The 26,634-nt window shown below is 41.8% G+C and overlaps 1 protein-coding gene across 26 annotated transcripts in view; it reads left to right on the top strand.

Moving 5' to 3' along the window:
* The window catches only part of CLASP1 (cytoplasmic linker associated protein 1), a 288,466-nt gene that overhangs the window by 146,793 nt on the left and 115,039 nt on the right, over positions 1-26,634 (top strand). For 9 of the 26 annotated variants that reach the window (XM_066280479.1, XM_066280482.1, XM_066280478.1 and 6 more), the window contains 13 exons: positions 1,358-1,510; positions 5,530-5,603; positions 6,843-6,935; positions 8,676-8,821; positions 10,009-10,144; positions 11,129-11,199; positions 15,119-15,178; positions 18,297-18,374; positions 20,306-20,473; positions 21,053-21,102; positions 21,833-22,003; positions 23,663-23,710; positions 24,200-24,223. In XM_066280479.1, coding sequence (XP_066136576.1) covers positions 1,358-1,510; positions 5,530-5,603; positions 6,843-6,935; positions 8,676-8,821; positions 10,009-10,144; positions 11,129-11,199; positions 15,119-15,178; positions 18,297-18,374; positions 20,306-20,473; positions 21,053-21,102; positions 21,833-22,003; positions 23,663-23,710; positions 24,200-24,223 — 1,272 coding nt within the window. The remainder of the gene's footprint in view (positions 1-1,357; positions 1,511-5,529; positions 5,604-6,842; positions 6,936-8,675; positions 8,822-10,008; positions 10,145-11,128; positions 11,200-15,118; positions 15,179-18,296; positions 18,375-20,305; positions 20,474-21,052; positions 21,103-21,832; positions 22,004-23,662; positions 23,711-24,199; positions 24,224-26,634) is intronic. The other 17 variants (XM_066280483.1, XM_066280498.1, XM_066280501.1 and 14 more) reach the window with 3 other exon arrangements.

Below are 26,634 nucleotides of genomic sequence, written 5' to 3'. Positions count from 1 at the left end.
TTCTTCATGCCTTTGCCAGTGTTCTGTGTGGCGCCCTGTGCTGCAGTGTGTCTAACTGACACCAGGCACACAGCCACATGCACCCTTTTCTGCCCACAACAGGAGAATCGAAACAGTAGAAACTAAATGTTGAGTGTTTTATTCTTGCTTTAAACAGTGACTCATCTTTTGCTTTGATTAAAATATGAGGAGAAAGTCTTGTATGTGTTCACATAGTACTGTCTCCAGTGTGCTTCATTTCTTTATGGAAAGTCAGGTTTCCATTTTGTATCATTTTCTTATTGCCTGAAGATTTTCTTTTAACATTTCTTGGAGGCAGGTAGGTCTGCTGGTGACAGATTCTTTGTTTTTATTTAGTCTTTATTCTTAAAAGATATTTTTGCTGGTTATAGAATTCTAGAGGTTAATACTTTCACCATTTTCAAGATGTCATTTTATTGTCTTCTGGCACCCATGACTTCTGATGGAGCCTGCTACTATTTGTTCCTCTGCAAGTAATGTGTCTCTTTCTTGCCTTGCTCCTGCTGGGAGTGCAGTTTTATGTGCGTTAGACTGTTCCATATCATCCCACAGATCTCTGAGATTACTTTTTTTCAACACAACAAAATACTCTCCATAAACACCTTTCAGTGGTTGCATGGTATTTGTAACTGGAGAATGCCGCAGCTAAAACTCTTTCCCTGTTAGACAGTTAGGTGGTTCTCATACCCTAGTAGAAATAATTTTGTAACAAACACCTTCCTACTTGCATTTTTGTTTGAATCTCGATAACAATTTTAAGGAAAACTCCCTAGAAGCAATATCACTGAGTCAAAGGGTATAAAAAATTTTGACGTATACTGCCAAATTTATCTTCAGAAAGGTCATATAAATATATTTTTTTCTAGAAGTTCAAAAGAGTACTGTCTTGCCACACCCTTGCCAAGACTGATTACAATTTTTAAACTTCAACCAAAATTTGATAGATAAAAATAAATTACCTCTTCAGTGTTATTTGAAATAAGAAGTATTCCACTCTGATATATAATATATATAGTCTTATGCAGCTATTATTTAAAAATGCATGACAAAATGGTCAGACATAGGCCAAAATGTTTTCAGGTGATGGTTTTATAAGAGATTGCTTTCCTCTTTATGTGTTTTCCATTTCCCAAATGGTGGGAAAGCATTCTAGACGTGTGAAAGCAAACCTGATGTTTGCGGCTGTGTTCTGGACTTGCCTGCAGCCTGGGAAGACCCTGGGTGGGCACTTCAGATTCCAAAAGAGGAAGCAAAGCATTCATCTCTAAGGCTAGTGATTTTCAGTTCAGGTGGAAAAGTACTTTTTAAAACTATGATTTCTGTGCTTACCCTACAGATAAAAATTTTGATGATGAAGATTCTGTGGATGGTAACAGACCCTCCTCTGCTAGTTCTACATCATCCAAAGCCCCAGCAAGTGCACGGAGAAACGTGGGAATGGGGACCACCCGTCGGCTGGGGTCATCCACTCTTGGATCCAAGTCTTCAGGTAAGACCAAGCCAAGCCCTGTGTGGTGGTGTGGGCTCAGCTGTGCAGGCTGCTAGAAGCAGGCATGCCTGGTCTTTGCTTCTGTGCCCTTCAGAAGTGAAGCATCTCATTTGCTATGTTTCTGCCACTGTTGTTTAATTACCGTGCTATGATTGCTGATGAGTTGGAGGATGTCAGTTTGACCTATTGTGTTCATCCCGTTTTGGTAAGCAGAGCCAGCAGGAGAATGAAGCCCACACCGAGGGAAGCATAGCTAGGAGATAGGGGAAGAGCAAGAGAATGCCCTGGTGCATTTTCTGATGATTGGGACCCAACAGTGCCTGAAACTATAATGGGGCCTTTTTAGCCAGTTTGTAAATATTCATCAGGACTGAGACTATCCAGAAGTCAGATTCTACCGTCTGTCTTGAAAATGTATTTTGCTGCTCCAGCTAACATTATTCCTGGTGAGACCAGTATGGATATTGAATTAAGTAAATGGTAGGGATTTGCTCCTTTATGCTGACAGTTGATTTACAAAGATGTCCTAAACCTCTCCTCTCCCACCCCCCAATTTAGACAGTTTGAGTGCTTATTATTATATATACTTCCATTTTACTGTCACATTGTAAATTTACATGCAAATTTTTACTTCTTAAAAAATTATTTTTTAAAATTTGTTGACTTTTTTTGAGAGAGGGAGAAAGATGAGTTGCAGCTCCTTAGTGCTTCTCATATATGCCTTGACTGTGGGGCTCAAGCTAAGCCAGTGATCCCTTGCCTCAAGCCAATGACCTTGGGCTTCAAGACAGCAACCTTGGGATCATGTTGATGATCCCACACTGAAGCTGGTGACCCCATGCTCAAGCCAGCAACCTTCGGGTTTTGAACCAGGGTCCTCAGTGTTCCAGGTTGTTGGGCTAGCCACTGCACCACCACCAGACAGGCTCTACGTTTTATTTCTAAAATACTGTGTAGCCAGTGCTTTTAGAACCATGCTCACTGTTAACATGAGGCTTTGAGCTTACTGGCTGAGCTAAGTTAGAGCTGGGTTTAGGGTTAGCATCAGCTGTTTTCTGCTATCTCTTTCCACTTTCTGAACTGGCCCGAGTGTTGCTGTCTTGACAGGATTGACTTACTGCCACTGCAGTGCCTCTGCCATCAGCCTCTCTGTCTGTGTGCTGGTGGCAGAGGGCGATGTTCTGACCTTCATGTATGTGGGGGGTGCATTTAAATTTTTTTATTTTTTTGTTATTGCGCTTAAATTCACATACTATAAAAAGAACCATTTTAAAGATAACAATTAGTGACATTTAGTATATTCAGTGTTATGCAACTTCTACCTCTAGTTCCAAAACAGTTTCATCACCCAAAAAGAAAACTGCACACACTTTGTACATTGGTCCCCCAATCTTCCTTCCCCTACCCAGTGATGGCGAACCTATGACACGCGTGTCAGCACTGACACGTGTAGCCATTTTTGATGACACACGGCCACATGCAGCCGCATACCAGAGAAGTATGGGGCCCCATGCCGAGAAGGACGTTTCACCTCAGCTCCTGCACAGCCAGGTACAGTAGCCGAGGATAAAACATTTGCTGTAGTGTAGACACTCTGTGCCGGAGGTCTGTAGGCCAAAACAACAGAACTCCGGCCCAGAGCGGCTAGTCCTGGGACTTCCGGTTAGGCCGTTAGGGGATCTTTGACCTCACTTCCGGCTGGCAGAGCAGGGAGCAGCAGAATGCTGCGGGGGACGCATCTCTGGGGGCCCTGTGATCACCATTACCAGCAACCACATAACCACAGCAGTCATATCCAATCTACTGTTCTGGGGTGTTGTGGATTTCTAATTGACCATCATCACTGAGATAAGTGAGGGGGAGGCTGGGAGTGGCGAGGCCTGTGCTGTGGGTGCCGTTTTCCGCCATTAAAAATAGCGGCAGTCATCTTAATTTACATAAGATGCAACTTGCAGAATTTTAAGACAGCATCTGGGCTCAGGTGTTTGTCGACTTGAAGTTAAAAGCTTGAGAATCTGGAAAGGTGCCGCTTGGAGAATCAAGAGGAGTGCCACTACGAACAGGAAGTTTGGAGTGCCTGGAACCAATTACCAGACACTTTTAGCACCCTGAAAAATATAGCAATGGCTTTACTCACAATTTTTCCCTCTATGTACTTTTGTGAGACCTTATTCTCAATGTTAAATAATATCAAAACCAACAAAAGAAACAGATTGACAGATGAAGTTAGTAGCGCTTGCTTGGGCTTGCAGTGTACAAAATACCAACCTTCATTGAAGATTTAGCCAATGAAATTCAGCAACAAAAAAAAGTCACTAATAGGCAGGTTAGTTAAAGAATTCCCCCTCTCCCTCACTTATCTTAGTTCACGGCACCCCAGACAAGTTAAATAATATCAAAAGAAACCAACTGACAGATGAACAAAAAAGTCACTAAGCAGGTAAGTTAAATAATTAGCTTTTGGTTTATTAAATAGTTATATATTACAATTATACATTTCTGTTATTTAAACTATAAATATCACAAAATTATGGGTTTTTTTTCCGAAGTGGCACACCACCTGAGTTAAGCTCAGTTTTTTGGCACATTTTTACATACCAAGCTCAAAAGATTGCCCATCACTGCCCCAGCCCCTGGCATCACTGTTCTGCATTTTGTCCCTGTGAATTCACCTGTGCTAGATACTTCAGGAAAGTGGAGTCATACAACATGTGGTCTTCAATCTAGCTTCTTTCACTTAGCATAATGTTTTTAAGGTTCATCTGTGTTGTAGTATGTATTTTACTCCTCTGTGGCTGAACAATCTTTCTAATTCTTTTTCTTGATCTATCAGTTCTGAAAACAAGTTCTGCATGATAAGACCACTTCTCTTCCTTACCTTCCTGCCAAAAATCCCAGCTGTGTAAATTATGCAGAGATTCAGCCCTCTCTTCCCCTTCAGCCCTGATGTCCTCTTTTTTTCATTTTGTTTAACACTATGGCCATGAATTTCCTTGTTGGCTCCTTCTTGTCACATTCCTTAGGTCTCCTTCTCTGTGTGCAGATACATGGCCCAGTGCCTTACACTGAAGAGGCTCTCGGCACCTGGCTGCTCACTGCGGTCTAGTCCTAACGCTGGAACAGACAAGGCACCACATCTCAGTGTGTTACTGCCGGCTGTTTCCAGTTGGCCTGTAAATGCAGTGTCATTGGGCAGCAGGGTGATTACTCACATGTGCTGCTGCTGGCAATTGTTCATAAAGTCCTTTCAGTCTAGGTTCCCAGGACACCAAACACCAGAGAGACTTTCTGGTAGAGGGTCTAGAACAGCACTCAGACCACTGTAAATCATTGGTGAGGGTTAGAAGGACAACTGTATAGACACCAATTTTGAAACGTTTATTATGGAAAAAGAAACTAATAAGATGTCACAAGATTTTATGTGTAGAATTTATATTAGTAAAAAGAAAAAAATTCTCTTAAATGATAGCAATTAGCTTTAAAGTATATACCGTATCTTACAATAATGTTATAGGGGAAAGTTTCTGCTGATGCATAAATGAAAAATTGACACAACTGTGAGTTCAAAGGAACTGGAAATGTTTTGAGACTAATATAAAGTTGAAATGAAACTGTTAAATTCTTTAGAACTAATTTGACTGTTTCATAAATTCATTATGCTAGATTTCTAATACAGTAATAATCTAATTTCCTGAAGAATTAAATTTTCTATTACATGTTTTTTAGTAAGCTCTCAAAAGAGTCATACATTAATAGAATATAATCTTTCAAATCTAGGCTGTACACCCTTGAACAAGTAGTCTCTTTAAATGTGTTTAAGCTAATGTACATAATACTGTAGAATTATTATACTTTATCTTGATATTAAAAGGCAGTAATGTTTTTCAGTTCTACAGCACTCTAAATTTTTAAGCTTTAAATGATTACAAATTACCAAAATGTAACTTTTATTGATTATTTTCAGATTATTTATTTCAGTGTACATTGTTCATATTTTAAAAATTAAATTTTTTTTATAGCTGCAAAAGAAGGAGCTGGTGCTGTTGATGAAGAGGATTTTATCAAAGCCTTCGATGATGTACCAGTAGTGCAGGTGAGTGAGGGGGTTTTGAGTGTCATTCAGAGCAAGGACAGACAGGCTTACTCTTCAAAATGAGTGATATGTGAAGGTCCTTATCAAGTAAGGCGGTTTTAACTGGCAGAACTGCAGGAGCCCTGAGGTTGCAGACTAGAAAGTGTTGGAGCCTTTTGTAGCTGAAATGAAGAGCAAAAGTCAAGGCCCATGATAATCCTTTAGTAAGAACTTGAGAGAAGTTGCCTGCTCTAGCAGTAAGTTTGTGGTTCAGGCTTTATGTAGCCTGATGAAAAAACAGAAAATGATTAAATTATACAAGGGAACAAAAGAGCATGCTTATTTAGGGATTTTTCTTAGAAAAATTTGTAAATTTAAAGGATTTCAGTATCTGAAAAGCTCTGAAGCATGATTTAATAAAAGTGTGTATACCTTCTTGATGCTTCACTTAAGTAACTAACAGAGGAAGCAAAGGTGATTGATCCAAGTTGGAGTTGAGTCCCACATTTTAACTACTTGTAATGTCTCAGCGTTGTGGGTTAATGACTGGGGGTAGCAATACTTTTCTTAGTCTACATCAGGGGTCTCAAACTCGCGGCCCGCAGACTAATCCATAGGCTTACTTAATTTTATCCAAAATATTTTGAACTTCGTGGATTAGTCTGCGGGCCACACAAAATTGTTCGGCGGGCCGCGAGTTTGAGACCCCTGGTCTACATTGACTATTCGTGCTCTGGATTTACTGTCTGTTTGAATCGCTTGTTACCTGCTGTTCGGTTGCCGTATCAGGCATGTCAGGCTGAGGATCATCCTTGTCTTTGACCTTCCCAGCATGCCTCATTCTTGGTTGATTATTCCCATGTTGTAAGATGTAGGGATAAATGAGAAAGTAGATGTGAAAGTGATTAAAGTTAAGTAAGTATAATATGGAGTTATATCTAATACGAAGAGTGATAAATGACTTGTGCTTCACTGATAATTCCGTAGTAGACCTCTTTCTCTTACGTGTAAAATCATCTAAGTCTGTAGGAAAGCTGTATTTGAGGCAAGCTTATCCAGATTTGGGCATCAGACTAGTGAATATATATTCACAATGGGGAAGAAGCTCTTTCTAGGACAAATCTGTCCAGAGGTTATCTCATAGGTCCTTCCGCAAAATGAAGTGATTTATTTTACTGTACCTACTAAATGCTCTTGACTTTATGTAATTAAGAAATAATCTTTTTTATTCTTTAAATGTGTTGATCAATTTGCTTACAGATTTATTCCAGCCGAGATCTTGAGGAATCCATAAACAAGATCAGGGAGATACTCTCTGATGACAAGCACGATTGGGAGCAAAGAGTAAATGCTGTAAGCCATTGATGTCATGTGATTACATTTCCATCAGGATTTTTTTTTGTTTTTTTGGATTTTTTTTTGTATTTTTCCGAAGTTAGAAGCAGGGAGGCAATCAGACTCCTGCATGCACCCAACCGGGATCCACCTGGCGTGCCCACCAGGGGGTGATGCTCTGCTCATCTGGGGCATTGCTCTGTTGCAACCAGGGCCATTCTAGCACCTGAGGCAGAGGCCACAGAGCCATCCATCCTCAGCGCCCAGGCAAGCTTTACTCCAATGGAGCCTTGGCTGAAGTAGGGGAAGAGAGAGATAGAGAGGAAAGAGTGGGAAGCTTCAGTGGTAAAGCAGATGGATGCTTCTCCTGTGTGCCCTGACAGGGAATCAAACCCGGGACTTTCACACGTTGGGCGGACACTCTACCGCTGAGCCAATCAGCCAAGGCCCCATCAGATTTTTTTATATGTTCTAAATACTTTATTATGAAGTTGGGAAACAGTTCTAATGAATTTTCAGTCATAAATATTTTAAATATGAATTACTGCATTAACACTTTACCTTTTAATAGAGTACTTCACTTTTATTTCTATTTTTAAAACATGCTGAATAATACTTTTATGTAAGTCCTGCATGTTTAACAAAGATGTGATAGTGGAAGGTCTGGAGAAGCCCTCCACTCTCACTGCTGTAAAGATTTAAACCTGCATTGTTCATCAGTGAAGCTGCTTCTTAGTGGATTTTTCAGTGTGTCCCTATTCCTTTCTTGATATCACTCGCTGGAAAGTTCTTTCCTGTGTCTTTTCAAAAGTAGTTTAATGAAAGTAAGTGTGCTGAGCATTAAAGGGCTGGGGGTGTCTTATCCAAGGAAAGCTACTTTACACTGATTGGCTGGCAAGAAGAGGGGTGATAGAGAGCTGTTCTGATTCAAATTCAGACCAGCCTTCAGTAATGAAGTAGTGGAGGATTCTAAAAAAGGCTGTAGGATTGATTCTTTCTTTGATTTATTAAATAAATGGCATTGGAGTGGCTTGTGGGAGAAATTAAGCTTAGGGGAAAGGAACTTTTTTTTTTTTTTTTAATTTTAATTTTAATTTTAATTTTTATTTTATTTTTACAGAGGCAGAGATAGACAGGGACAGACAGAAAGGAACAGAGAGAGATGAGAAGCATCAATCATTAATTTCTCGTTGCACGTTGCGACTTCTTAGTTGTTCATTGATTGCTTTCTCATATGTGCCTTGACCATGGGCCTTCAGCAGACCGAGTAACCCCTTGCTGGAGCCAGCAACCTTGGGTCCAAGCCAGTGAGCTTTTTGCTCAAACCAGATGAGCCCGCGCTCAAGCTGGCGACCTTGGGGTCTCGAACCAGGATCCTTCCGCATCCCAGTCTGATGCTCTATCTACTGCGCCACCGCCTGGTCAGGCGAAAGGAACTTTTTATAAGCTAAAATAAAGGTTTTAGTTATTCCAACATTAGGATAGAATGTTTACACTAAAATGTTTCTAATTAAAAAATGCATTTTGTAGAATTATAATGTATTTATTACAGATACTACATTTAGAAATTATTTGTTCTTGTAATATGTGGATTTGCTCACTATGTTAGCTAACATTTAATTGGCTGAATCCTTTCTGGAAAACTGTTTCTATAGCATTTAACTTCCATGTTGATCTCTCCTGTTTGATGGCTTTTATTGTTTTGTATGTCCTGTTTTAGGAATAGTTTTGTATATCTCTTTTTCTCTACCCCATTAGCTAAAAAAGATTAGATCTTTACTTTTGGCTGGTGCTGCTGAGTATGACAACTTCTTTCAACATTTGCGACTTTTGGATGGAGCCTTTAAACTATCTGCTAAGGATCTGCGGTCTCAGGTAGTGCGGGAGGCTTGTATCACATTGGGGTAAGGACTGCGATGCTCCAGATTCTCACACATCACAGTATAGCTTTCTCAGAGGCTCCCAGGATAGGTGTTAGATCTATCCACTGGGTCTTTGAATGTTACCTCTAGCTAGTCTACAAAACCCATTTCAGTTACTCTTCTGTTAATACTTTTACAGTGTTTCTCACCCAGTTATGTAAAATATGACAGATTTTAAGCTTTATTCTGTGACTTAGCTCTGAAGCCTATATTTTAAACTTGAAGCAATCGTCATTAATAATATGGATAAAATGAAACTTATATAAACTTCTGTTTCTCAGCCTTTTCACTGATTTTGCTGGCAGGATATAGTATGGTTATCAGACTTTTTGTTTCTAGAGAGTACTGTAGCTGTAAAATTAGAGTTAAAGGCCTGTGTTGCAGTAAACTTATATCCTACCTAAACTTGTTTGAATGTTCCGATATTTGAAGCTGGAACTTCTGTGTTTAAAGTACAAAGAAGCAGCAACATAAGGTGACATTGCAGCTATTTAAGAGTTCTGGCTGCAGTCAGATGTTGAAGGGTGGATATTTTATGTTCAAAATAAAAGAGAGAAAGAAAAAAGGGTAAGGGAGTTTCATGCTTATGTTTTATTAGTGTATGATCAATCTGTCTTTTGCTATTTGAAGGTTAATTAACTGGAAATTATTTATATATTTATTTATTTTTAATGAGAGGAGGGGAGATAGTGAGACAGACTCCCGCATGCGCCCTGACTGGGATCCACCTGACAACCCCTGTCTTGGGCTGATGCTTAAATCAATAGCACTGTTTTTAGCGGCCAAGGCTGACGATCAGACCAACTGAGCTGTCCTTAGCACCCACAGCCAGTGCTCGAACCAGTCAAACCACTGGCTGTGAGAGGGATTGAGGGAGAGAAGCAGATGGTCACTTCTTTTGTGTGAACCTGGAATGTCCATACACCGGGCTGACACTCTGTCCACTGAGCCAACCAACCACGACTGGAAATGATTTATTTTTTTTTAAAAAGAGAAGAAACTTGTGCTAACGGCTGTTTTCCAAGTCCTCTCCGTGTGCGTTGGGAAGATTTGGGACCCTTTTTACCCTAGATAACTTTAAATTAAGGTTCTAAAGTGTTAAGAGGTTTATATGCTTCACTGCTCTCAAGAAATATAACTACATTCCAGTGTTCATTTCTTATTTTTAGGCATCTGTCATCAGTTCTGGGGAATAAGTTTGATCACGGAGCTGAAGCCATTATGCCAACTATCTTTAATTTAATTCCAAACAGTGCCAAAATTATGGCTACTTCTGGTGTTGTAGCTGTTAGGTTAATCATTCGGGTAAGTATGTTTCGGGCTGAACTGAGAATAAGCAGGTAGTAAAAACTGGTATTTAATAGATATTTTTCATTAGAGGGATTCTGTGTAGTTGTAATCACATTGTGCGTACAGCATTGGCCCTCTTTTCCCCACTTACTTACAGTACATGAACCTTTTACACTTTCAAGTGTGAATTATGGATGTGGTGTCTAGTTTCTAAGACGTTGATTGTTGACTCATCACTGCTTTTAAATATTTGAGCATCATCTGCTTCTGAGTTTCTACTCTGTTCTTTTTATCTCTAGGTAACACTCCCCTTCTTTCCTCATTAATCCCCGTTAGGTATTTGTTCTTGTGATTTTGTTATTCATCTGTAATTGTTATGTACTTTATTGTATGTAAACACAGAAACAAAATATTCTCTTCAGTTTTCTAAACATTCAGATTTAAATAATTATTTGATTAATTTATATATAAGTTTTCAGTAAAGCCTGATCATTCACAAAAGCTTAAAATGAAGGTTCTCTGTATCACCTCTTCCCGCCCTCAAGTGCCTTTTCCCAGAGTCAGCTCTTGTACCTGGGGCTTGATGGTGATCACTAAGGTCTACCCAGAGTACTCCTGATTATTGTGGGTTACTTACTTTGTATCAGTATTGCTTCTTCCTGTTTGCACTGACCACTTCAGATGTTAAACCCAAAGCTGTAATTGGACATTCCCATTGAAACAATTCAAAATAAATTGGTCTGCTGACCCTTTTTGAATTTACAGAGACCTCTGTTGCTCAGTTTAGATTTTATGCCAACAATTTGTTTTAATTTTAGACTTATTTACATATCTTGTCTGCTTTGGAGCTGTAAATTTTGCCATGACCTTTGGCAATATCCGGTGGTTCTAACCTAAATGTAATTGTGCATTAGGTAAGTCAGTAAGGAAGTGGTGTCTCAGTTTTGTTTTATTACCTGTGCTTTCAAGTGTTCACCTCTGGTTTGTTCTTCTCTACAGCACACACACATCCCTAGGCTAATCCCTGTCATAACAAGCAACTGTACCTCAAAGTCTGTTGCAGTTAGAAGGTAAATTCTTAAACAGTTTCCTCATTAGTTTTGCTTTATTTAAAAACCAAAATGAATTTCAAATTTCTCATAATGGGAAAAAGTTTGTTTGAAATGTTTAACATTATTTAAGATTGCTGCGATAGATACCTTTGGATTTTGAAGGATTGTGATCTAAATAGTTGGGAAAGTATATGTGTGAGTTAATTGGGGATTGGGTGGGAGAGGGGCGAGGGGCCTGCTCTAAGTCTCTCTGCCTTTATCATTGGTGACTGAAGACAGCAGCTATGTATATGCAAGAAAAAAATTATAAAAATTGGTGGCAGTTATTTAATAGTAACATAGGTATGAGAAGGTGAATGTATTTACATCTTCTGATAGTGATTTCTAGGATTCTGAATTTTGACCAGTCAACCTGCTGCTTCTGCACAGTTGTGGGAGAGATACCCAGAATGTGCAACCTGGGTAGCTAGCTCGGGCTTTGTTCCTAAGCCCCTGTTTTGTTTCGTGTCCTGGTGAGCTGCCCTAGATCACATGTGAGGATTACAGGCTCTTCTTGATGTGATTTATGATTCTTGACTGTTGAGTCAGAGTCTTGTGAGAGTGTATTCAAGTCTGTGGCCCTTCTTCTCAGGAAAATGTAACACACAGGATGATTCATGGGTACCATTGCAGCCTCCTAGTGGGTCATTCAGAAGCTTTCCAGGGTTTGTTACTGGACAGCAGTCTTGTGGCCCCATTCCTTTAGTTCTGTGTCTGACTCTAGCCCCGTGAGAGAGCCTTCTCTTTTAGGCTGAGCACCGAGTATTTCTTAGCTGCCTGCTGTGTCCCCTTTTGCCTAGGGTGTCATGTTGGTCCTGCCCGGTGTCTGTGGGTAAGGTATTCTCTTAAGCAGGAGGTATGCCATGTCCATCTTAACAGTTACACGTAAGGCGTGTGGAGGAAAAGGAGGGGACTAATCCAATTGTAGAAAGCCAGGAAGAAAGAAATTTGCTCCTTTCACTGAAAAAGCTTAATTTTGAAGTGCATAGCCAAATTGTCTATAGCTGGAGAATGCAGGCTGCCCCTGCCCACAGTTCAGCTTCTCCTTGGGATTAGAGCAGAGCAGTTCCAGCTCTACCTAAAGATGAGGGTGTGAAGGCGGCCGGGTGGGTAGAGGGATAGCGGTGGACTGCAGAAGAGACAGCTTAGGTTGAAGCATTACTTCTTCCCACATGCTAATTATTTGACCAGCTAGGAATTAGAATGCCCCTGTGCAGAGAAGCTCCACGGATCCGCAGGCACTTAGGGGAAAGGGTTTGACACTTAATAAAAGCTTTATGATAAATGGAATTAGAATTTGTTGCTGCTGCTGTTACTATCATTACTGTTGTTTTAGGTTTCCAAGAGAAGTTCAGTGTGAGTTTTCCTTTGTGGAATGCAGAGTTGACGTGGCACAGCTCTCTTTGGCACAACACGACAGCCTGTTTGATGTGTTAGCCAGCCCAGCTGCCATGTGAAAGCGTCAGACCCTGGCTGGTTAAAGCAACAGAAATGCATTCACTAGCTGTCTGAGATTGGGGTGTCGGCATGGCTGGGTTCTAGCGAAGGTGGCTTGCAGGTGGCAGAGAGCGAGAGAGAGTCCTCTGGTGTTTCTTCTTAGAAGGATAACAGTTCCATCTTGAGAGCCTCACTGAATTACCTCCCAAAGGCTCCATCTCCAGATACTGTCATATTGGGGATTAGGACCTCAACATACTAATTTTAGGTTAACACAATTCAGTTCGTGGCATTTAGTAGTTCTAGCCTCTGGTGCTAAATGTGAGCAGCAACCTACAAGCACTGTGACAATAGAAATACCACTGGCTTTATCAGTTCCTAAGCCGACGCCCAGATTGCTATTCCTATATTTAGTAAAAGTGAGTTTTTAGTCCGAATCATGTCTTAATGCTGAAGGAAGGCAGAGGGACCATTTGGCCCAGTCCCTCTGCCTTTAGAAAGGTAAAAAGGGCCAGAGGGAGGTGTAGCCATGGCAGTGCACCTCTCTGCTCTAACCTGTACCTAGCTTCCCTTTGTAGAACTTGTGAGAAATGGATTGCACAATTTCCCTGTTTGTCCAAAGTTTATAATTTAGTTGGAGAGTTTAAAAACTAGAGTGCAAAGCAATGTAAGAGTCTCGGCATCTGTGGTGGGTTTAGGACTGCAGAGGGAGCAGTGGTGAAACCCAGCAGGTACATTCTCTAGACGCTTCACAGAAAGTCAAAGCTTGAGCTGCCTTTTTGAATGAGTAGGGGAAGAAAAGAGACAAGTTCTAGCCTGATATGTTTAATTGATGATGTGTTTAAATAATGCTGTTGATAGGCTTCTGTGTGTGCTGTTAGTCTAACAAGTTGAAAACAAAACCTAATTGCGGGTGATATTTTGATTAATATTTAAGACACGTATTAGCACTGAATATGGCTATTTTCACTAAGAGATAAATAAATATAGACATATGCACACACATTAAAAAGGAAAAAAAAAACAGTGACAAAAGTTTGGGCAGGAAATGGCATTGGTAACTGAGTAGAACTAGAATAAATGGACTACATTGGGGTAGGCGCTAGTGAGGAAAGGATCTGGGCGTGTGCCAGCACCTTTCTTGAAGAGGGTTTGCTTTACAAAGCCCCACACTCCCCACTGGTCCCACTTCTAGGATCGAGTTAAATCTCTCTCCTGTGTGCTTCTACAGCCCCTGTGCCCCTGGCACATGATAACCACTTCCTGTCTGTCGGGGTCACTGCAGTATGTCTCAGCACCATTGCATCTCTAGCATCTAGTGTAGGGTGAACGGTTACTGAAGGGTTATTGGGTGATTGATTGTATGGACTATGAGGTTTTTGAATTGAGAGATCCTGGGAAAGAAAGTCTGGTGATTAGAGAAATTACCTTCTGATTTGTTTTCTTGAATGTATTCCTAGGACTATTAAGATTTATTCCTACAAAAGTGGATATTCTGGACTTCACCCAAAATGGTGATGTAATCCAAAGAAGATTAGCCTGCAAGTGTTTCAGTGCAGAAATCAGACTAAGAAAGATCATAAGAGTGAAAGGCTGAGAAGGAAAGGATATTGAAGATTGAAGAGAGGAAAACAGCTAAATAGCTAGAAAAAAAAAAGTATTTTAAGCACTGCCTAAGACTTTCTTAGCAGGAAAATTTGGCAAACGTTTTGTTGTTTTTCAGGGTATTTCTTACTTTTTTGATGTTAGGCATTCTGTGACATTAATACAAAGACCTGTTTCCTGGTTCTGTAATGCAGTGGTCCCTAACCCCTGGACTGTGGACCGGTACCGGTCCGTGGGCCATTTGGTACTGGTCTACAGAGAAAGAATAAATAACTTACATTATTTCCGTTTTATTTATATTTAAGTCTGAACGATGTTTTATTTTTAAAAAATGACCAGATTCCCTCTGTTACATTCATCTAAGACTCACTCTTGATGCTTCTCGGTCACGTGATACATTTATCCGTCCCACCCTAAAGGCCGGTCTGTGAAAATATTTTCTGACATTAAACCGGTCCGTGGCCCACAAAAGGTTGGGGACCACTGCTGTAATGGTTAGTCTTTTATGCGTGTTTGTCCTGTGTTCACGTGTTATTTGAGGTAGAAAAGCAGATGAGAAGCATGTGCCGTTTTAGTCACGTTGCCATGAAACTCAAGTTTCTGATGGGAGGAAACTCTTGTATCTTATCCCTGTATTTCTGTGACTTCTTTTTCACCATCACAGGTGCTTAATTTTTTTTTCGTTTGCTTTGATTTTGTTAGTTTTGATTTTGTCTTTATGTTCCATTTTTTAAATCATAAAAATTAGAAGACATTTATTTATTTTAAAAAGTAATGTTGGGTTACTTAAGAAAAAAGCTTTTATGTTCACTGATACACAAATTACTAAATAACATTTTTTCTTTACAATTTTCAGACGCTGTTTTGAATTTTTAGATTTACTTTTGCAAGAATGGCAAACACATTCACTGGAACGGTGAGCATCTGACTTACTAGTTTTTCTCTCTGAATTGAATCTTGAGATTAAATGACTCAGTGACTGGTCCTACCCATTTTCTATCAGAAATGAAGGAATCTAAGCATTTGTTTGCATGACTACTTCTTTTATTTCTACCGATGTGAACCACATAATATTGACAGTGGATTTCATTGATTGAGATATTAGTGTGTCTGAAGATGTGGGCAACTGTGCACTATGACAACTACAAAGCCAAGATTAGCTCTGTGTTAACTCTGGTCCTGCAGCTTGACATTCCTGTCAGCTCCAGTGAGGTCAGTACTTCAAGCTGTTCTTAGTAGGCAGGTGGCAACTCTTAGGTGCTTACAGGAAATTGATTTGTATGAAAGTTTCCTTTTTGATTCCTCCCTATTAGAAAGTCAGCTGTTTCTTTTATTCAGATTGGTGTTTGGTAAGGTTTTTTTTTGCATTTTTTTTTGAAGCTGGAAACAGGGAGGCAGTCAGACAGACTCCCGCATGCGCCCTACCAGGATCCACCCTGCACGCCCACCAGGGGGCGATGCTCTGCCCATCCGGGGCATCGCTCTGCCACAATCAGAGTCATTCTAGCGCCTGACGCAGAGGCCGCAGAGCCATCCTCAGCGCCCCGGGCAAACTGCTCCAATGGAGCCTTGGCTGCAGGAGGGGAAGAGAGAGACAGAGAGGAAGGAGAGGGGGAGGGGTGGAGAAGCAGATGGGCACTTCTCCTGTGTGCCCTGGCCGGGGATCGAACCTGGGACTCCTGCATGCCAGGCTGACGCTCTGCCACTGAGCTAACCGGCCAGGGCCGTAAGTTTTACATCATCATGAAAAGTAGGATTATGACAGATTTCTTTTTTTTTTTTTTTTTTAATTTTTCCAAAGCTGGAAATGGGGAGGCAGTCAGACAGACTCCTGCATGCGCCCGACCAGGATCCACCCTGCGTGCCCACCAGGGGGCGATGCTCTGCCCATCTGGGGGCGTCGCTCTGCCACAATCAGAGCCATTCTAGCACCTGAGGCAGAGGCCATAGAGCCATCCTCAGCGCCCAGGCAAACTTTGCTCCAGTGGAGCCTTGGCTGCGGGAGGGGAAGAGAGAGACAGAGAGGAAGGAGAGGGGGAGGGGTGGAGAAGCAGATGGGCGCTTCTCCTGTGTGCCCTGGCCGGGAATCAAACCCGGACTCCTGCACGCCAGGCCGACGCTCTACCACTGAGCCAACCGGCCAGGGCCTATGACAGATTTCTTGAAAAATAGAAGCATGCCTCTGAATTTTTAGAGTGATTTCTTGTTATTTCTGAGTTAAATTTGGAGAAATAAATGGTGGTGTTGTACCACCCATTTTTTAGCGGAATATCATGTAATTTTATGAAGAACTTTACAGCATATTAAGTATTTTATTAGAGTGGAATTTTAGTAAGTTGAGTACTCTTGGAAGTCCCATCCATACTGCAGTGGTCAGAGGTGAAACAAAGTTAAGCTTCCCATGCCTGACTGGTGGTTGCACAGTGGGTAGAGCGTCAACCTGGGATGCTGAGGTCCTTGGTTTGAAACTCCGAGGTTGCTGGTGTGAGCGTGGACTCGTTGACTTGAACACAGGCTTGTTGGCTTGAGTGCAGGGTCTTTTGGTGAGCTGTGGTATCATCAACATGATCCGAAGGTCGCTGGCTTGAGCCAAGGTCACTGGCTTTGCTTGAGTCTCCTCCCCCCTCCTCCCCCCCCCCCCCCCCCCCCCCGTCAAGAAACATGAGAAGCAATCAATGAACAACTAAAGTGAAGCAACTACAAGTTGATGCTTCTCACTCTCCCTCCTCCCTGCCTGTCTCTGTCTCTCCCAAATCAATCAAAAAAAATTCCCAGAGGTAAATTTTCATCTAAAAATACTTTGAATCTAGAAGATAGTCTCATTTTTTCAATAGTTTCCTGTTTTTTAATCTTACTTGGTAGTTTTGGGATTTAGAGATGGAAGGTGGGCTGAAGGCTTTGACGTGGGACAGGTGAGTAGCGCAGAAGAGCATAAAGAACTCAGCGGTAACCTCATGTATTCATTCATCTCCATGCTCAGTCCTTGTCACTCAGCTGTTGCTCACTGAGTGCGGAATGAAATAATGTATGAGGTAGAGACTTCGAATGAGTTGTTAAAATTGCTAACCAGTCTTTGTTTATTCCAGTCATTTTCCTTTTTTTAAAACTTTGTTAAATAGTCAATAGATAGTTCAGTGATTTCTTCTCATCCAGGGTAGAGTATAACTTAGGAGAAAACCTACTTACAAAATGGTTACCTAAGTTATGAAATTATTCATGCTACTTAGTGGAACTTGAAAAAACATTCTCTTTAATTACAGGAATGTGATGCAGATAGCCTCTTTTTTTTTCTTTTTGGTGACAGAGAGAGAGAAGGGCAGATAGGGACAGATAGGAAGGGAGAGAGATGAGAAGTATCAATTCTTTGTTGCAACTCCTTAGTTGTTCATTGATTACTTTCTCATATGTGCCTTGACTATGGGGCTGCAGCAGAGTGAGTGACTGCTTTCTGAAGCCAGCAACCTTGTGCTCAAACCAGTGACCTTGGGCTTCAAGTTAGCGACCTTTGAGCTCAAGTCAGCAACCATGGGGTCATGTCTATGATCCCATGCTCAAGCCAGTGACTGTGCACTCAAGCCTGATGAGCTCACTCTGGGTCCTCTGTGTCCCAGTCCTATGCTCTATCCACTGGGCTGCCTGGTCAGGACAGATAGCCTCTTTAGTATTAAAATTATTATCTCATTAAAATTTTTATGAAAACTAATTCTGACTGTGGAGAAACAGGGTTTTGTTGTCTTGGTCCATAGAAGGTTGAGCTAAGTAAGACTGTCCTGAAAAAAAATCAGCTATAACTTTAAAAAATCACACCATAGAGTAGGATTGTCAGGATACGTAGGTGTGGGGTTCAGGGGACACTAGGACAGCCCTGGAATAGTCGAGAGAATGTTCTTGTTCTGTAAGCCGCGTGTTATGGGATTCCCTCGGCACAAAGGCTCAGTTCCATGTTGCCATTGCAAAGTTATTTCTCACACCTGTTTCCATCTGCATAACACATATGGTAACGGTTGTCTCTGGTTTCTTCTCTAAATATCTAGACACATATCAGTATTAGCTGAAACAATCAAGAAGGGAATACATGATGCTGATTCTGAAGCAAGGATAGAAGCCAGAAAGTAAGTGTTCATTGGTACACTGCTTTTTTGTTCACTGCTTTTATTTTTCAGATGTATTATCTAGATTGCCTTATTAAAAACCCATAAATTACATGAAAATGTTTCATTGATCATGACTTTTAAACATGACTCTCTCTAAAAGATCATTTCAGAATATTTTTGTAGTTTTTTTTCTTTTCTTTAGGAAAAAAGAAAAAAACTTTTTTTCCTTTAGGAGGTTGGTCCATGCCCCAGCCTAAAAGAGTGATTGATGTTATCTGAGTATAAACAGAACTGAGGTAGTAGAAGAACGCTTATTTTAATTTTTTTAGTGAGAAGGGGAAGCAGAGACAGACTTCCACATGCGCTCAGACCGGGATGCACCCAGCAAGCCAGTAGGGATGATGATCTACACATCTGCAGGGCACTGGGGCCCTTGTTCTCTTGGAACCAGAGCCATTTTTAAGCTCCTAAGACAGAGGCCATGGAGCCATCCTCAGCGCCCAGGGCCAACTTGCTCCAATCAAGCCATGGCTATAGGAGGGGAGAAGAAGAGAGAGAGAGAGAGAGAGAGAGAGAGAAAGAGAAGTGAAAGGAGGAGGGGTGAAGAAGCAGATGGGCACTTCTCCTGTGTACCCTGGCCAGGAATCAAACCCGGGACTTCTGCACGCTAGGCCGACGCTCTACCACTGAGCCAACCGGCCAGGGCCTGCTTATTTTTAAATTTAATGAGACATTATTATTCCATGAATCAGAAGAGCACTTGTGTGCAAGCTCACTACATTCTCTTACTCATTAAGCCCTGTTAAAAGCCAAGTTACAATCCACAGTGACTTCTTGATTTACTGTGAAAAAGTCCCTCTGTCCCTGACATCACATCTTTGCAAGCATCAGGATAGTTTGGGAAGTGTGTGTCACAGTTTGGGGAGGTGGGGGACAGAGGCTCAGGACTATCCCAGCTGAGGCTCACTGTTGCCATCTCACGGTTGATACAGTGACGCTCCAGGCATGTGGCCATGGGCCCATCTATTCAGTGCCTCCCTGGGTATGATTATGCCACTGTGACCGTGAGCAGCAGAAGTTTCGTGCTACGTCTTTCCCTCGGACAGGGAGTGCACAGATCCTTACTGTTTGTTCCTGAGTTGATTTTCCCCGTGCTTTTGTAATTGACCAGCTCTTCTCCTTGACACAGGTTAAATCTGTTCTCACCAACCTGGAGTGTGATTGTTTTACTAGCTGCAGTGCTACATCTTGATCAAAGACTTGTTACTCTGCTCTCTCAATTCAGATGTATTTTTCTGATTCCTGAGTTTTTTTGTAGGACCTCACTATGACATTGAAGAGCTTACTTATCACAAGCTCATCTTGGGTAGTTCCTACCAAAATGAATACTTAATAGTTGGTGAAACTGTTGGGACCATGTATGTTAATGATCTCCTCATGCTGCTTGCATCCTTGTATTGTGCTCTTCCCTTCCTCCACTGTTCTTTCATTACAATGCAATGACAGTTTTTAAGTTATCTGACCATCTGTCCCTTTCCTTGTGTATGGTTTATCTACTGCAGTTTTTAAATACTTCAGATCAATGAGTGTCAAATTGTGTCAATAGAAGAAACCACCATTTATGAATCTCCCCCGGTTATCATTTCGGATGTATTAGCTCCCTCTTCCTTATGGCTCCCCAGTCCTCTCTCTTTAATTTCTGTTTTATAAATGAGATTGAGATTTAGAGAAGTTAAGTAACTTGTCCAGTGTTAACAGCCAGTGAGTTGTGAGGTCAGGGTTCACATCAAGCCTCCTTTGTTCACAGTCTTTTCCGTACCCCACGTGGCTACTAGGAGCAGAGAGACAGGATTCTGGTCCTTGAGAATGCTGTGTGGTGGTCTCCAGAACTCCATGAAATTCCCATTGTGCCCTGCAGACTCTAACGGGGCATTGTGTGTTCTCCCGAGGTGTTACTGGGGCTTCCACGGCCACTTCAGCAGAGAAGCAGAGCACCTGTACCACACCCTGGAGTCATCCTACCAGAAGGCGCTGCAGTCCCACTTGAAGAACTCGGACAGCATCGTGTCTCTGCCGCAATCTGATCGTTCATCTTCCAGCTCTCAAGAGAGTCTGAAGTAAAGAAGTTACTAGTTTGAAATTTTATACTTAAAAGTTTGCACATGAGAACACAAATTCTAGCTGGGTTTTTATATATATGTGCCTGTTATAAATCCCCTTATTTCTTATGGGCTCTGGTACCAGGTAAGGTGCTGTAGGAATGGTAAGAAACAGGTGGCCTTGGTCTCTGTTATAAGTAGTTTTAGTTGTTTGTGTGATGGTCCAGTAATAAAGTTTTGGAGTGATGTAAGTGAATTGCTCAGTGTCTTCTAAGAGCATGTCTGTATTAACCTGGAGATGTTTGTAAAGGGAAGGCTTTCAAAGCCTGGGAGTTAATATAATATTACCTTCACTCTGTATTTCTAATGTCTGTCACTAGTTACGACTTCTATGTGTCTGGAAGGTACTCCAAAATATAATGTTAAAAGCTTTTCTGAAATTGGGGGTTTGTAAGATTGTGAACCAAATTACCTGAGAAATTCCAAAGACTTTGAAATAATTCTTTATTGTTATGATTCCCAGTTACAGATTGTACTTGTATTCATGCATATAAAGTGCACGTTTGATAATAAACAGGTGTATACCTTTATTTTCAGTCGGCCACTCTCTGCCAAAAGAAGTTCTACTGGAAGTGCTGCCTCTAGAGGTAAGACGGAAGGCGTGGAGGAGGCAGCGTGGGGTCCCCAGAGGCTGTGGTGCGGGCAGCTAGCCATCGGCTCTGTGCCCGGTGCCCAGTGCCCTGTGTGCAGGGCTGCTCTGCTCCGTGTGCTCCAGGAGCCCTTAGCTGTGAGGAAGGTGTCAGGACGACACTCCCAGGCAGAAGTTGAGCTCTGTGGCCTTTTCTCAGCCTCCTCCTTCTGCATGTGGGTGCTGCTGCAGCATCGCACCTCCTCTGCTGGTCCCTTGATCCGAGAACCCATGCACATGCGGTGCTCTGCTCTGAGCAGCAGCAGCAGCTTGCTGGCCTTCAGAGGCTGGACAGTGGATGTTTCCTGAGAGGGGAGGGTATCTATGTAAGAGTACACATTTCTGCCACATTATGAAACTACCACAGAAAACTGGCTAGATGGGAACCATTTTTTATTGTTTCACTTCTCATACTAACCGGAAATACGGTCCATTTCGGGGTGGGGGTATTAATTATAGTCTTTGATTACAAGATGACACATGTAAGATGTGTATAGTTGCAGTCACATTCATTTCCTCAGCATTGGCTGAACTCTATCTTTAGTGACCAGAACAAAGTGTTGGTCGGTGCTGTGTTCCAGCCTTTGTTAAATCGATATTTGTTGTAAAGAGAAGCAACATTAGTTTTAATGATGTATGTTTACATTCTAGTGTAGTCCTTACTGATGTCTCTAACTTTACCACTAAAGCTTCCACAGTCAGCAGCAAGTCTGTGTTGACGACCGGATCCCTCCAGCGCTCTCGAAGTGACATAGATGTGAACGCAGCAGCCAGTGCCAAATGCAAAGCCTCCGCGGCTTCAGGCGCGACACCTTTCAGCTCTGCTGCGGCCTTGCCTCCAGGCTCGTATGCATCCTTAGGTAACCAGATCCCACCGCCTTTCCCCAGTTCCTGCTGTTTGAGGTGACACTTACCTCTGAGGTGACACTTATCTCTGCTCAGTTGTTTAGCTAATTACAAAACCAGATACTGAGGAACTTGTCACTGTTGCAGCCTGACATGTACCTGTCAGCGACTGTGCACTTCCTGCTGGTCACAGCGCCTCTTTGTCGAGTGTTCCCTTTCTCTGGAGTATTGTCCTGTTCAGTGAGCAAGTGCTCGCTGGCCTGTGGCATGAGCACATCCTTCAGCTCCATTCCCGCTGGATGGCAGCCCATGAGCACTCCCGTCCTGCCAGAGCTCCTACGTCATTGGAGTGGGGGGGTGGACAGGATGACAGAGGGGGTCTTTAGAGGAATGCGGTTATTAACCAACATGACCATCTTGTACAGAAGAGTGTTTTCCTTCTACATGTCACTTTGGGAAGAGCATGTTCTTCCTCCAACAATAACCCCAAAGGTTAAAAAAATGTTTTTTCATAAGAATTAATATCTGAAAGAGTGGTCAGTCAGTTTCTCAGTTTTTCAGCAGACATTTAACACCTGCTGTAGTAAGGCAGTGTGTTTAATCCTATGTTTGTTAGAGCAGAGTTGTCCAAAGCCAACATCTGAGGAGTTAGCTGGGTCGGTTTTATTTTGGATTTATGGAAATGAATACAGTTTAAATTTTATGAAACATTGAGGCTTAATTATTGATACGGTTTACATATTAATTCCAAAATCATTTCTAAATTTAATGTTCTAAAAATATTTTGTACATGGAAGCAGAGTGAACAAACACCAAGAGAGATCCTGAGCCTGCCTTTCATTAGTGTGGTGCCCTGAGCAGGTGCAGCATCTCGGAGTCTTCTTGTTCTTGTAAATTCCTTGTCATGATGGCCACCTAACTCAGACACACGATAGGAAGCTATATAAAAGGGAAAGAAACTGTGATTATGATGGGAGCATGATTAGTTTGGTGTATGTTCTGGAATGTTGCTACATTGGTCTCGTGTCCTTACTGAAATTCCCCACCTCTGGATGGAGGCAGTCAGACTGGGGAGAGACCGGGATGAGCTGTCCTTTCCTGCCATCTAACTGTTGTGACGCAACACAGGAGTTTTCTTGATGTTGTGTTGATATGTAATCCCTGAGCAAGAGGGAAGGCAGAACTCCTCTCTCCTGTGGTGAAGCAATTCTGTTCATTTCTGTACAATTTTCAAGTACTTACCTGTGCTTCAAATACATTTACTCCACACTTGAGTATTTGTAGTATTTGTTTCATTACTAGAAAACTCGAGTACGAAAACCATTTTCCGCCTTCAGTATTCTTTGTTTTCTGTTCATATTTGGGAATTGTAATGTGGACCATGTAGGTTTTCCTCAGTGCTGGTAAAAGCACCCTGGTCTTTTGATCTGATGATGTAAAACAAATTTTCAGCCCAGTGTTAATGTCTTCAGATAGTAAGCCTGGAGTATCCCCAATCTCTTACCTTTACCCGAGTACCTCTAACTTTCCTTATGTTCAAAAGTAAAAACCACAACCACCCTGACATATAGCATAATCCTACTGAGAAGTTGTTAAAATTACTGCTTAGGTTGATGCATTATGCCTGTGCAGATGTGTAGCATTAAAGTGACGATCCTTTTCCAAACTTCTAGAGTCCAAACACTTGAGGGAAGATGTGGAGCCCATAGGCCTTGACTCAGGTACCACGCTGACAGCTTTGCCGCTGGCCAGTAGCTGCAGTAGGCTCGCGAGAGCTAGCTTCTCTGACCATCTTCCTTGCTCTGCACTTTGGGTGATTCTTAGTAGTGTAGTTTCTAGTCCTGTGTCCTCCTCCTGCCTCTTCTGCTACTTTGTTCCAAGAAAAAGGAGCTGATGAGAGTTGGCTTTAAAAACACAACAAAAACCAAACCGAACCAAACCATTCACTGTCAGCCGAGACCGGGCCTTGGGTTGCCCTGTTTTGTGTTGTTTTTCAGAGGCAAAAAGCACACGACGCTACACTGGTTTCAACATAAAGGACTTTTACTTGTTTCAGACTCTGCTTTGCTGTTGAACTTGTTTCCTTTTCAATTTTATTTTAAATTGTACTTTTGCTTTTTTAGTAGCTAATAACATTCTGCTTTTTAAGTTTTTCAATGTTACTAACTGTTCCCTGTTATCCCTTCCCTTGTTCTTTAATTTGCTTAAAGATGGTACTGCCACTAAAGCAGAGGGTAAGCGGTTTGTTTCTGTGATAGAGATGTGTCTCCTTGCTGGTCCGCTGTCCTCACCAAGTGTTGCCCTGCCCCTTTCCCACCCGGGCCCTGCATGAGACTGCATGCCATTTCCTTCACGCTTCCTTCTGTTTCCAGTGGGTTTTTGCCCTCCCTCCACCTGAAGTCTTCTCTCTCGTTCAGTTGTTGTGAATTCTGGCACTGAAGTATGCTCTATGTGGTTTTCAACTCTGAGCCCACACTGGGAGTGGCATTGGTATGACCCTGTGTGCTGCTATCCCGTGGCTGCTGTCTCAGTTCATTGTTCCCGAAGCACCCCCTAACTTTGTATTTCTTTTTTCTTCTTTTTACTTTTGTGGGCCCCTCAGGATTTGCTTACTTGTTTTGAAAATAAATTTGTGTCAGTTATTCAGGTAAAGGCTGGTCAAGGTTTTCTACCAGGTAATTTACAGAAGTTTTAAAAAATACATTTCTTTCCCTAACGATGGTACTGAATTACACCATAGCATTTTTATTTGTCACTGACAGCACCCCATTCGTTAATTTTTCTCATTCACTCATCAGTCATGTAGTGAGTGCCTTCTGTGTGCTGTGTTCTCTGCTACAGATGAGGACACAGCGTGACGAAAGAAATGCACCTGTCCAGATCCCTGTGTTTTTTTTCTAGGCCATTCTCAAGAAGGCCTTACTGATTTCACAGTTGCCATTGAATTTTAGACACAACTAGTCTACAGGTTTTTGATTAGCACATACAAGACAAGATTGTCTGTTTGCAAGGTCTCTATATTAGTGGTTACAAACCACTGTTCTAGATAGAAAGCATGATATTGTTTCCCATAATTGAAATTTAGAATTACCTTTTCTGTTTAAAATAGTGGCTTAGACCCACCAACCCTCAGGATAGTGATTTAACAATTAGGAACTCTGCTAGTTCACATCCACGCATTATTTAGCCACTAGAAAAGGCTGACCTGCACAGTGGACTGGATTTTATTTTGATGTGAATAGTTTACAGTTACTTTTAATCCATATACTACTGCATAAGGAACTCATAAAAGAAAATTATGAATGGATTTTTTTAAAGCAGAACATAATCCCAAGATCAGTATTTTTCAAACTTTTAAACTTACCTGGGAGGTGCAGAGGAATCTGAATTTTCAACAAACACCATTGGTGACTTACGGGTTTGGAGAAGTTTGTGAAATGAAAAGTTTCCAAAAATGAAAAAATGGACAAGAAACCTATGTCATAATGAGAGCCTCATTTGTCATAGAAGAATGAGGCTGGGTATAATTTTATTTTTTTGCTAGTTTGAGTAATTGTATATTTCTCCTTCCCATAGAAGCCATTCTCTTTTATTTCTTTCTTTCTTCTTTTTTCCAAATGAGAGGAGGGGAAATAGAGAAACATACTCCCTCATGTGATCTGACCAGGATCCAATTGGTGACTCCTGTTTGGGGCCAATGCTCACAGCCAAGCTATTTTTAGCAACTGAGGTGGAGGCGTGATGGAGCCATCCTCAGCACCTGGGGCTGATGTGCTCAAATCAATCGAACCATGGCTATGGGGATGGGGGTGGGGTGGAGAAGCAGATGGGCACTTCAGCTGTGTGCCTTGACTGGGAATTGAACTTGGGACATCCACACACCAGGCCAATGCTCTACCGCTGAGCCAACCAGCCAAGGCCAAAACCATTCTTAGTGTTTTCACAGCCTAGATAGAAGGATAGTATGGAGGATGGGCTGTAATAATGTAGATGAAATGCAAAGTGAAGACGGTAAGTGGGATTTTATATTTTTTTCAGAATACCCTGATTTCATATGCCTCTGTAATAGGATTGAAAACACCTGTTGTTCTAGCCAGCACTGGGCATTTTTAAATAAGTTTTATTTATTTTTTTATTTTTTTACAGAGACAGTGAGTCAGAGAGAGGGATAGACAGGGACAGATAGACAGGAACGGAGAGAGATGAGAAGCATCAATCAATAGTTTTTCATTGAGCGTTGCAACACCTTAGTTGTTCATTGATTGCTTTCTCATATGTGCCTTGACCGTGGGCCTTCAGCAGACCGAGTAACCCCTTGTTGGAGCCAGCGACTTTGGGTTCAAGCTGGTGGGCTTTTCCTCAAACCAGATGAGCCCACACTCAAGCTGGTAACCTTGGGGTCTCGAACCTGGGTCCTCTGCATCCCAGTCTGACGCTCTATCCACTGCGCCACCGTCTGGTCAGGCAGCACTGGGCATTTTTAACCTTTTTTAAAAAATAAGTTTTCTTTTTATCAGTTCAGAGCCAGCTCAGAAATTTGCATACTCTGCAGGAGACCATGAGCTAGCAGTCTCTTTCTGGTCCTGATAGGAGAGCAGGAGAAGGATACATGGGCCCCTGGTGTCTGGAGGTCAAAATCAGACAG

The sequence above is a fragment of the Saccopteryx bilineata genome, chromosome 5, assembly GCF_036850765.1.
Source record: "Saccopteryx bilineata isolate mSacBil1 chromosome 5, mSacBil1_pri_phased_curated, whole genome shotgun sequence".
Taxonomy (NCBI): domain Eukaryota; kingdom Metazoa; phylum Chordata; class Mammalia; order Chiroptera; family Emballonuridae; genus Saccopteryx; species Saccopteryx bilineata.
Note: the sequence above shows the minus strand (reverse complement) of the source record. Positions and strands in the feature narration are given on the sequence as shown.